Raw genomic sequence first — 12,554 nt, forward strand, 5'->3', positions numbered from 1 at the left:
TAAGCTTTTTCTAAAGCAGCATTACCGTCCAAGAGTCACAGAGTTAGAGATGACAAAAATATGAAACGAGAAAAAAAACAAAAAACTAAATTTTCCAGTGACATCCCTTAAAACTAAATTTAAATAGAACTGGCTTTTAGTTTACTGTTCTATTGCCTTTGTAACTCACCTTGCATCATAACTGGATAGAACTACAGTGATTGTGTAGGTCACCACCCTCTTCCTGTTGTAGTGACTGACCCCCGAGTACTTCACAGGAACCCCGAACAGCAAGTCTAAAACACACACAGTAAACATCTTCATGTAAATAGACTCTTCATATTCTAGTAACAGACCATCTTTTTACAGATCACTTTAGGTTGACCACTGGTTATTTATTAGTCACCAGCCAAACATTCTCAAATCCCTTAGGTCTGTGTCAGAACAGATACAGTTACCACTTCTTTATGAGAATGAAAAGAAAAGAGAAGTTTTAGAGCAGTTTTAGGCTTAGAAAGCTTTGTGGGAATCTGCTGTTGTCACCAAGTTCTTTTGATCTTAGTCACAACACAAGGAAACATCTTAGTGATCAGGAGCACACGTGAAAGCAGGGAAAAAAACAAAAACAAAAAAACCCCCCCCAAAACCCTAAGTGACAACATCCTGGTTTCAATAATGAAGTTAAACGACAACTTGAAGCTCACTCGAAAAGCAAATCAATCCATCAGCTCTGGTCTCAGACATGAGGGTGAAGTTATAAAGGAGTAAATAAGTTCAGGAACCAAAATGGCAACTGCTATAAAACTAAAAACTAAGCCATTAGAATGCAAGCCTGGAACACAATCACTAAACTCAGATCCATCCATACGTTCACAAAATGACCTCAAAATGCATTCATCCTCACTGACTGCCATCTCTCATAGTTATATATTTTACACTGGGTACCTGGTGGAGTTTGGGGCTCCCCTGCCCTGCAAGAGCAGCTGAAATATAATCCCCAATGTAACCAGGCTGACAAGCCTCGAGTCAGCTCAGTGTGAACAAGCATATCAGTCTAACTTTATCTGACAGCCAAGCTGTCCCTGACTATATCTTTAATATCTCTTGAAGTGGCAGATGTGGCAAAATGCTGAAGGGGAAACTTGGTTCACTATGTCAGTGGGTAGCATTTTAAAAGAATTCAATAAGTTCCCAAGGAATGAAACTGCTTGTTCTCTGTCAATACGAAAGCCTCTTAGTTGGCTGATACAACTAATCCCCTGCTCACTACTACCAACAATTACTCATGCTGAATGATGGCAGACTACTTTCAACAAGGCAGTCAGAGTATAACACATTCTTTTCCCCTGCACTTTAACAGACTATACAACAGGCACGAGGTACTCAATATGGTGACCACCAATGGCAGTTTCTGACAGACTATTTAAAAATGCCTGTAGTTCAGAATGAATTAGTCATCTCATGGATCATTGCATGGCAAAAAGCAATAACACAGGCCAGACTGGAGCTTTCAGATTTTGTCAAAATAAAAAAAATGCTCCCACACCTACTGACAGGCGTGAGAACATTTCGGACACAATGACAATGTCCTATTGTATTACGATTTGTTAATTACTTAATACATCGATTTTCACAAGGACCAGTTAAGGAAGCACTGAAGCTCTAATCTTGGGCACGCTTCAGGATGACACCACATGCTCTGTGGACGGTGACAGAGACTTTGTCTGAACACATTCACTTAACCACTCCTTGGCAGGGTACGCAGTGATCACACAAGTCACACAGTTGGTTACAGTAACAATTATTAGAATGTGAGTAGAACCTCAAAAAGAAAAATGTCCAAGGGCTTTTTCTGAGTAGAATATGGTAGCAGACCAAACTGAGTTATATTTATGTACTCGCTTGTTGATCAAAGGTCTGTCAAGGGAATGGTTTGTTAGCAATACTGTACACAGAACCTACTGCACACACACGAGGGGAGGCCACTACTGAATCAGAGCTTTCCAAATTACTACCTCGCAATGTCGCTGAGGTGTGCAAGCCTTTCGGTTCATGTTTCTGGATGGTCTTGAGGGGGTCGGGGTCCGAGTCAAACAGCTCCCGTTGGTTCTGCCAGTAGTTGCCAGGAGAAACAAGAAGGCAGCCATGCTCTGGCAGCACCGACTGCATCCGCCGTAACCCTGGAAACAGATCTGTCACCTGGAGACACAAAGACTCCAGACTGCGAATGCCGGAGCTGACAAGACAAGAACGAGACAGCGGTAAAGACAAGAGAAGAGGAGGTGTGACAGAAGACGAGGAAATCAATGCAGTACAGCTCACGGATACCAAATGCTCCTGGAATAAATGAGATTTAAATAAACTAATAAAGTATTGAACAGCAATAAATCGTTAATGTAAAAGTAGTTAAACAAGTATTTAATTGAAACCAGAAGCACAAAAGCAAAGCAAACTGTTCTGGGAACTATCATTGATACAGTAGATTAGTCAAACAGAACAAACCATAAACTTTGTAGTTTACAACAGATCAATAACTCAAGGTCATTGATGTTTATCTCCCCCCCCCCCTTGGACTAAACAAAGAAGCTTTTGGTTCACAGCTTTCCTTCCACAGCCCTCTGCTCTAGTCTTTCCTTATACTTAGACTACACTTCATAATGTAGTATTTTTTCATTGTGTTACTGCAAATTTACCACCGTCACATATCAGTGCACCCAAGCTTACCTGTCGGAGTGAACATGGTTGCGGATCTCTTCCAGCAGATTGAAGACTCGACCAAGAGGCGACCGAAAGACATCCACCGGCACCAGGCTGTTGTCCCATGGAGACACTGCTGCCTTCACCAACACCTGCTGGATGTAGGCGACCGGAGGACCCCGGTACTAGGGCAAACATGTAGGCAACTTATTAAGAAACAGATTGTGATTAAGTACAATGAACCAGCTACTACTGCTGACTGATTTTAATATTAGTATTTAATATTAACTAAAAACGTATTCTTTGTTTCTTATTCCCCTTGTTACAGCAAATTAAAACTAGTGTTGACAAATCGTGTGAGCCACTGTTTTACTATTTATGAGCCTCCAGCTTTGCCCAGCCATCATTTTTGAATATTCAAGCCTAAGATTAAAATGTATTTCAGGTTTGAATGCCAAAGCTTAAACACATCCCAAGGAAATAAAACAAATCTTATGGATTTCATGTTTTTTTCTCCTACCCAGTCAGGGCGCTCTCCAAAGTCACCCTGAGGCTCATGGAAAGGAACGCTGTAGTCTCGCAGCCCTGTGGTGAACTCCACAGGACCCGTCCCAGGCAGGGGGAGCCTCAATAACGGATAGCTAGCAGGAAGAGAATGTGGGGGTGGGGTGGGGGGTGGGGGGTTCACATGTCAAACAATAGGAACAAGGGAATTTAGTTCAACTTATATTTATGCATCTACATCCTTTTGTTCATTCATTAATAAATGGAAAAGACATTCTCACTGTAACGCAAACCCACATGCATGCTTTCAAAGAAAGCAGCAGACAGCTATACACTACGGACCAATGAAGCCACCACGATAACGGTGAGTGCTTCCCTGTGATGCATGTTGCAACACTTCTGAGTAGATGAAACCAGCACCTCTGGCTTTTCCTGCCAGATTAAGTTTCATGCGCAACCCAGAGAGACCCGCTCCCTAGTTCTCCTGGAAATGGGCAGGTCTTCAAGAAAACAAACTTCATCTGAGAACCAAACCACTCCCTTCTTTCATTCCTTCTCTGCATGTGTCTATATGTAGAGGAAGCACGTTCAGTTTGAAATGATAGTGTTGAGCAACCCTGAAAAATACCTGAAAGACTGAGCTGGTGGTGGCAACAGAGGTGGATGGAATAAAGCTTTTAAAAGACTCTCTGAAGTGTTTTGGATGTATGCCCACTGTCTTGGTGCTTACTTAAAATGGAAAAAAAGTCATCACAAAATTATCAAAGGAAGTCAATTCCTTCTTTAAAAAAAACAAACAAAAAAACCCCCACAAACTACATTTTTATTTTTTTCTTATGCCTAAATTATGTCAAATTCAGCCAAAAGTAATCAAATGTGCCTTCATCAGCTTTATAATAGGGATTTTAGCAGAGCACCTCAAGCTTCCCACTCAGGCTACAACTAACAACTAATTTTATTCTCAATTAACGCAATGCTGACTTTCTGAATTCGTTGATTTTGTCAAAAACAAGAAAAACACTGATACACCTCTATTTGTTAGCATAACCTTAATCTAAGGTCGTGTTGTAGTTGATAAATAGTCCAAAAGTCAAAATAGTTTTAATGTCAAAGAAATGCATCAAATTCTCACATGAGAGAATGTAAAAGAAATTAAATATTTATATTAAAAATAAATCATGATTTAATTATCAAAAGCAGCTGCTGACAAATTGTTCACTTTTAATTAAACTAAGCTGTAGCTGTGCTGCCCACATGGCTGTCGTCAAGGCCGCTGAGGATAAAACAAAGTAAGAATTCATCTAATAAAAATGGGCTCTCTCCTAATGAGGTCAAGCCTGGAGAAAATTAAGTGCTCCCCAAACATCACCATCACACTTTTTTTCTTTTTTCTATAAAAAAAAAAAAAAAAGACACAATACAGCCTTCAGCAGTTGAGCTGTACCCCAGTTTAGCAGTATAAATAAAGTTACGTTTTAATTTTTGATGATGTACATCTTTAGCTGGAAAAGGAAAAGTGGTCTGACAGAGGTTCAGAAATCTCAGCAGCTGATGAAGGATCAATTGGGTCACTGGTACCTTTGTATCCAGACAGCTTATATGAACATATTGTACTCTAATACAAATATCAATTCTTGTCTTTTCGATGGAAACCTCTGCCTGCTTTTCGCTGTGCCTCACCTCCCTCTCCCTCATGCCTCCTCCACTCTCCTAGGTCACTGTACCTCCACAAAGGCCTCTTTTGTGCCGAGCCAGCCCCCCTCCTGACAAGCAGATGGAGGGACAGGCATCCCATTCTCACAGGGCCACTTTCTCACAGCCCTCTGCTCTAGCCCTGCCTTAACATCCCCGTTGTCCAGCTCTTTTCTTTCATTTTACCCCGGGTGGTAGTCAGTCGCCCATTTGGTCAGCACCCCTGCTGTAAGTTGCAGCAAGGACAGCACGCTGCAGGTGCATGTGTGCGTTTCTGATTGTTTTACAATGCCTTTACTTACAAAGCCTGTCAAACTCTGACCCATGTCCTCTCTTTTGAGGAGTGATTTAGCAAGAGGAGATATGTGTGTGAGTTCAGTGAATGTTTGTGTCATCATGTCAGCAGGAGGCTGTTGTGTGTGTACAGATGGCCAGTTAAACTGAGCTGAACTGGCCAACTGAGTTTTCCCCTCTGAAGTCACTTTCTCCATCTGTCTGTTTCTGTAAAGTGGATGACAAGATTTCCTCTCATCTTTTAACAGAATTGGTACTAAAAGGAGGTCATCATGTCCACAGGTTCTTGCAAAACAGTCTGCTGTACTGTTTAGTAGATTTTGACTGGACTAGGGCTGCCACAAACGATTATTTTGATAGTCGACTAGTCACCGATTATTTTTGCGATAAGTCAACGAATCAGATCGCGCATCCATTGGACGTAAAACGTACAGCTTATTGCACCAGCATGCATCTGCTCTTATATAACTATCATTAGCTTACAGCTTTAAGTGTTTAAGGTATGTGCTAACTAAAAATAAAGATGCAGATTGCAGTGTTTCGGTGGAGTTTAATAAACTCAGCCGTCTGCTCCTTGCTATCTAAAATATAACAGGACACCGGAGTATATTCTCGAGCATCTCACACTTCTGATAATCAGTTGTCTGCTTGACGTTTATTAAGCTGTGTAAAAACTATAACTTTAATCTCAGCCAAACTGATTTACTGAGGAACAAATAAAATACTAAAAAAAAAAAAGAATCACATTTTAAGTTACCTAAGTGACTTTTATATCATGTTTAACCTGAGTAGCGAAAGACGGCGGTGGGTTTGAAAATGATTTGCCGGGAGTCCGGTGTTCTCACCAGCTCTAGTGAGCCTTGCCCCGTTCAGTCCGTTATTACGCTCTTAAAATCCTACTACTTATTCCTGCATCTTTCGGGATCTTACAAAGCTTCAAACGATGCGTCAACTATTAAATTAGTCGTCGACGTAATCGTGACTAGTCGACTAATCGTGGCAGCCCTGGACAATGTTTCAAAAGCAGTTTTCTGAACCCTGCATAGGTGGTCAACTAGCTGGTCACAGTACAACTGTTCAACACAACCACACTCTCTGGGAAGGTAAAAAGTGAATCTGAGGAGGGGGAAGGTGTATCTTAATAAGGAATAAGAGGGAGCATAATCAGACAGTTTCACCATTAACGTACTTGGTTGTATACAAGAACAAGAACACGAGTAGATGCTCCACAATGAACTCATCAGTATAATACGTAGGTGTAAATGCCAGCTTGTCAGTTTTTCAAAGTTAAAAAGAAATCCATATTACTGAAACTGTTCCCTGTATGCTCAAATTACTTATATTACACTCAATACCTACCAGCAGGTGAGGATGCTGGCCGAGGTGAAGAGGATGATGGGTACTGGATAGGAGGCACACAGCAGCCCGTGGCGGTAGAAGGCCGCTGAAATCTTCTCTCTCAGCTGCTCGCGCAGCGTCATCTTGGTGGGCTTGGTCAACTCCCGGCCATTGGGAAGAACTGGGCGGCCGAGGACAGTTCGCCGCGGGGCATCCAGGGACCTACGAGTGCAAGCGAGTCAATAGATTCACCGAATGAATATTTAATTTCACACATTTTAAAGCCAAAACTCGTGGGATGATTTTGACTATAAACTTATTCATTTTAAAACTTTTAATCCAGAGGGGAATCTGGTATAATAATTAAGTCATTTAATGATTTTCTAGGGGGAAAAAATGTCTTATATACTCCTATGAGATCTGAGAGTTCAGAGAAAGGGGAAGGGACAAGGGGAAGACTTTATATTTAAGACTAAACTTGTTATGGAGATTCATCAGACATAGTGAAACTGAGTGAAATCCTGTTTTATAACTGATAAATAATTATTTGCATACATAAGACATATTTCCTTTTCAGACATATAACATTTGACATCCAAAATTACAGTACTTTTTTTTTTTTACTTCAATATTTTAGTCTAAGAAAAGCATAAATTCCTTCCAGAGAAAATAGATTGTACTTTTAAATATTGAGATTGCTGACACTGCATCCAATCAGTCTAAATAATGCAATCTTATAAAGATGTATTACAAAAGCAACAGTTTTCATATTTTTAAATAACTGGCACAGTTGTCACTGTTTAGACGTAAGCACATGTGGAACAAAATAGCAGCACAGAGGCAAGTTTTATAAATATTGTCATCCCTCTCTTATCAGGCCAAATCGTGTAGTGCATCTCCACAGACTAACACACAGAAACAGAGGTCAGCTCTGTTACTGAGAAGCTCTGTCCTGGAAAACTAATTTGTTACACACATCTTGTGGTGCCATTCTTACTGCTAACTAAAGGCACAGTGTGGTTTTTTTCGTTCAAACCAGCTCATACTGTGGTCACATGCTGCATAGCACTTAAACACACGACTCATTCAGTAGCCCAAAAGGTGTGGACACATTCCCCACGGTGGAAAATATCCAACTGTGGTACAGCAGTGAAACATACATGCTTTACTGGTCACACCTGGGGAAAATTACAACCTCCACGTTCCCTGAAACAACTGTTTCTCAGAAATTTCCTGTAAAGTTACATTTAGATAATAATGCACAGGAGGATATGATGGTGAAAATGGAAGAGGGTAATGTTTAACTATTTAAAGAAATAAAAAAATAAAATAATAATAACAACACAGGTACTGAAAAGCTATTTGTAGAAGACGAATTCATTAAGTCATTAATCATTAGTCACCACCTAAATATCTTTCGACCTTTGGACAGAGAAAGCAATTGGAACACATATCTGACTGCTGGACTTCTTAGCAGTCTTCCAACATGAATCATCCTTTGAACCAGTCCTAATATTTCCATAGCTATAAACAGAACAAAATGCTTTTCATACAACAGGATGCCCCGAAACTCTGAATACAACAGTCCTGTATACTCATTATTGATGCTAATGAATTCTAGTAGCTGAACTTTTAGGTAACTTTGATGATCCCAATTTATCCAGCCATGGTACAGCACACATACTATGTGCCATATGGTATAAAGGAAACAGCTAAAGGAAACCAGCAAACTTGTTTAGCTATTTCCATCGATTGAAATTTAAAAGTTAGATAGTTGTGTAGACCACATTCTTTCATCCATATTATAGGAACTGAAGAATTGTTCTCTGGCATAGGTGCACATTTTATACACATTATATGAGTATCGACAGAGATATGTACAAGTACACAAAAAAATATTTTTAACTGACACCATGCACTGATAATTTGTCGATCAACCAACAGGTTAACATACTCTTAACTCTGATTGGCATCATAATCTCTGGTTTCCATTCTATACAATAATAATCACAATCATGACAACGTCCGGAAATTGACCATCGTTCAAATAAAGAAATGTTAATGTTAGGATGATGTAAACTGCCAGACTAACTGCTGAGTTTGATGTGACTTATCTGAATTCAACATTTGATTTCTCCAGCCTGACCCCCCTTAACATGACTCTGTGCTTGAACACGGATGTCAACTCAGGTGGAAAAACTGAACTCTTTGACGTAAACGTGGTTCACTTAACAACAAACGCAATCACCAAATTGGCCTCCAATCGCAGTTCTCGTTTCCCTGTTTACTCAGTCGGCACGTTCAGAGCTGCCTATCAGTGTAAACACTGCTCTATTAAAAATATTTAACTGGGTTTCCTGGCACACATACAGCAGCTGGATTTGTTCAGTATCTTAATCCACCCGCTCTCACCTCAGCTTCTAAAATCATGTCAATAAGCAGCATGAAACTGTTAACCAAACAGTGTTGTTAGACAAGTTAGACTGTTCTAAGAGCATACCTGCCAATGGGAGACCAGTTTATCTCTCTGGCTTGCACCCGCTGAAGTCCCCTGAAAGCAGAAACGGTGGGTTTTTTTAGCTTTACGTGCGCTTTGTGGTTAACACAGTGCTCCCTCCTCGACTCAGACAGACTGTGTAATTGCTCCGCTTGTCCCCCCGAGAACAGCGGAAACATTCCCCGGGAGGAATTTGCCTCAGGAGTCTCTTGATCTGCTGTTATAAATACTCCATACAGTAAACACAGCAATGTCCTAGTAACCTTGCACAATAGGTGCAGCAAACGTTAAAGGCAGATTTTGAAGTAATGACTTTCTGCTCTCAACCTGGTCCTGGTTCCAGGGGCCATCTTGCCAGGGAAAATTTTCAATGAATGCCTCCATCTCTCAGTTGTTTGTCCAGCAGGGTAAGTGGGTGTAGCTGTAAGGCCCAATTTGGCAAAGGGTCAGCACCATCTCCGTCAGTGAACTAATCCCGGATTGAGCTGATCGGAAACTCAGCGAGCAGGGCTCAGGACCTGTAGCCATCCCCCATCATCTCCCTCCTCCTCTGGCCAAAGCCGGCCAGCGTACTATTATGCCAGTTACAGCAAGCCAAGACATTCACCATCTCAAAAGCATGGTGTATTTGAGAGAGGCTTGACAAGTAAAACGTAACAACTAGGGCAGATATATTAACACCAGTCACAGGTCAAGTGCTGGTAAGGAGTAGCCTTTCTCTTATCTTCAGCCATTTTTGGCAAGTGACCAGCAATTATTCAGAAATCCTATTCTGTATCACAAGATAGACGATGGTGTTCCCTAACAAACACTATGGCTGTAGTACATTAAAAACAATATATATTATATAACACAAATAATATTTCCTGACTAAGTCAGGGAAAAGTCTCAGCTGAATGAATAACCATGTGCATTTGTGAGTATGTGCTAAACAAATAATCTAACAAAGAACAGCTTGTATGCATCTTACATGAAAACTCAGCACATTTACTCACAAAACACAGCATTTCACATTGCAAGTGCAAATTCAGTTAAGGAGATCATTGTGGACCTCTTTAGTGTACCTTTCAGATTAAGACTAAGGTAAGACTTTGTCAAAAAGCACAAAGCTAAAAGACTGCTGCTATGAGAAAAATGGTGCACGGAGTTTATAGATGCAAATTATCAATAAAATTTAGAAGCGCAAAGCTTACCTCTTTTCAACACATGCCATGAATGTAAATTCCTTAAACAATATTTCCTCATAAACTGCTGCAAAAATCCAAGCACCATACCAATACCCACAAACATTCCAGCAAGCATTAAGCTGTGTCCGTTCTTTGTGGCATAATTGCATCAAAATTCAGTGACATAGTTGCATAATTCTGAGGCATGCGCCTCTGATAACTGAGGACCATTAGTCCTGCTATAATTGCAGAGAGCAGCTCAATATGGATGAGCCGACTTTTACAACCAGCGCTGATGAGAAAAGAGGGTAATGTCCTGTCAATGAGTAACCACATTTGAATAACAGATGGTGCGTAATAGGCGGTCTACTTCCTTACAAGCACCTCTCTCAAAATACAGTTTTTAAAAATGAAATATATCTTGGTTAATTGATGGACATATACTAAATTACTTGCTAAAGTCTTCTTTACGCTCTAAGGTATACTAAAGCAACCAGGGTTGTGACATAGCCATCACAAGACAATGAACAACTGCAAGAAGGATGATGCAACCCTGTTGCAATATCACCTGCTGGTAATCACAGTAATTATCAAACCAACAATCAGAAACCGGCAGGGATTAATGAATAAAATCAGAAAGTGCAGTTTAAATATGCACACGTCTTAATTTCATTTACAAAAACTAACATTAGAAAGTGCCTACCAACAAATGTCAAATTGAGCGAGAAGACACCACTCACCGAGCTGAAGCAATGATAAATTATGTTTACATGCAATTAAAAACCTCAAAGGGAACAGTTAAATCTCACCGTTTGCCCTGACAGGTTTATATTCCATATGAGAGCATCTAGCTTTATTATTAAAATGGCATGTGCAAAAAAGGCTAGCTGACAATATCCACCGCTACCTCATCATGGTTCATTAAATAACACTTAAAATGCCTTAAACATAAGAGCAGAAAACAAGTGCTGAACAAACAGCTATAATAATGATAGATCAATGTGTTTTATGTATTATGTAAAAACTTACGATGTCATGAAGCTCAGGCTAAACCTGCTAGCAAACAATTAGCTTTGCTAGCTGTAAATAAACCCGGGTCCCAATATGGACCCACGCTTTAAGCTTAAAAAAGAAACAAATTGTGACAGTTAACATACCTCAATTAACACAGCTGTCGCTTATAAAGTACCACAGATTGATTCCAACAACGGCGCATAATAGAGTAAAACTACAGGTAGCATGCTTGGTGTTAGCACGTCGTTAGAGTGCGCTCTGAGATGCTCCGGGTTCATGTGTAAGTACCACACTTAAGTTATGAGCTTATTCGAGCCCGAAGACGGCAGCTTTAACGCTACATTCATAGCAACATTGAGTAACCTACATAATAAATAATTCAACAGTTCCGGTACTTTACACTTACACGAAGCTAAGTTTCACAGCTAATGCTAGCAGTGCGCAGCTCAACTTGCCTGGACAAATTTCAGAGTCCCTCCTAATGATGCTGTTGTTGTAGTTGATGTTGTCCTCGTGGTTGAACTGGTAAGCAATCGCTCTATTCCTTCGGTTCCAGATTTTACTAAATGCTAACGCATATGCCTCCCATTAAACGCCAACATATAGACGCACCGTCTCAGCAGTTACTGGCTGTCATATCCCAATGAAACCTCTCCCCTTCGACCTCTCAACTTGCACGCTGTTACAGTGGGGACATCTAGTGGATATGATGGCGACTTTTTAGGCATCCTGTGCAAATTTAGGAACCAATTTCCTGTTTGAGTCTACGTGTCTGTGGCTTCTAGGCTAGATTATTGTAATTTATTATTATAGTGAAACTTGCTTTTATGTATGGGTCAGAGACGGTTGCACTGAAGAGACAGAAAGCAGGGCTGAAGGTGCCGGGAATAAGTACATAAGAGAGACAGATCGGGTTGTAGTCAGAGTTAGAGGGACAAGCTTGAGAAGGAGGTATAGTGGCTATATTGGACAAGGGATACTGACTATGGAGCTTCCAAGGATGAGGGAGCAAAACAGGAAGACCACAGAGAAGATTCATGGATGTAGTGAAGGAGGACAAGCAGAGGGTTGGTGTGGCAGGAGAGGACTCTAGGTATAGGGTGAGATCGAGGCAGATGATCTGCTGTGCTGAACACTAAAGGAAGTAGTCAGAAGAATTCTTATCAGGTGCCCTGATATCTTTGAAGACCTTTCAATTCATCCAAAATGCTGAAGGAATCAAGAGTACTAATATGAACAAAGGAGGCTCATAACTCTCTAATATTCTGTTCATTGACTCCCTGTTAAATCCTCGTCACTTATACAGCGCTTAATTAGGTCCATCATATTTTGAAGACCACGTAGTTCCATACTATCCCAACAGACCACTTTTC

General features: G+C 40.5%; 1 protein-coding gene across 5 annotated transcripts in view; it reads right to left on the bottom strand.

Annotated features, from left to right (window-relative positions):
• The window catches only part of scap (SREBF chaperone), a 30,145-nt gene extending 18,833 nt beyond the window's left edge, over positions 1-11,312 (bottom strand). Inside the window, exons 1-7 of one of the 5 annotated variants that reach the window (XM_026183809.1) lie at positions 11,197-11,312; positions 9,005-9,055; positions 6,526-6,726; positions 3,197-3,317; positions 2,704-2,861; positions 1,995-2,215; positions 170-275 (exon numbers count right to left, since the gene is read on the bottom strand). In XM_026183809.1, coding sequence (XP_026039594.1) covers positions 170-275; positions 1,995-2,215; positions 2,704-2,861; positions 3,197-3,317; positions 6,526-6,726; positions 9,005-9,055; positions 11,197-11,204 — 866 coding nt within the window. In that variant the 5' untranslated portion in view covers positions 11,205-11,312. Of the gene's footprint in view, positions 1-169; positions 276-1,994; positions 2,216-2,703; positions 2,862-3,196; positions 3,318-6,525; positions 6,727-9,004; positions 9,056-9,328; positions 10,156-10,194; positions 10,877-11,196 lie in introns of those variants that run through there. The other 4 variants (XM_026183807.1, XM_026183806.1, XM_026183808.1 and 1 more) reach the window with 4 other exon arrangements.
• Between the last annotated feature and the right edge of the window lie 1,242 nt (positions 11,313-12,554).

This window comes from Astatotilapia calliptera, chromosome 11 (assembly GCF_900246225.1).
Source record: "Astatotilapia calliptera chromosome 11, fAstCal1.2, whole genome shotgun sequence".
Classification (NCBI taxonomy): domain Eukaryota; kingdom Metazoa; phylum Chordata; class Actinopteri; order Cichliformes; family Cichlidae; genus Astatotilapia; species Astatotilapia calliptera.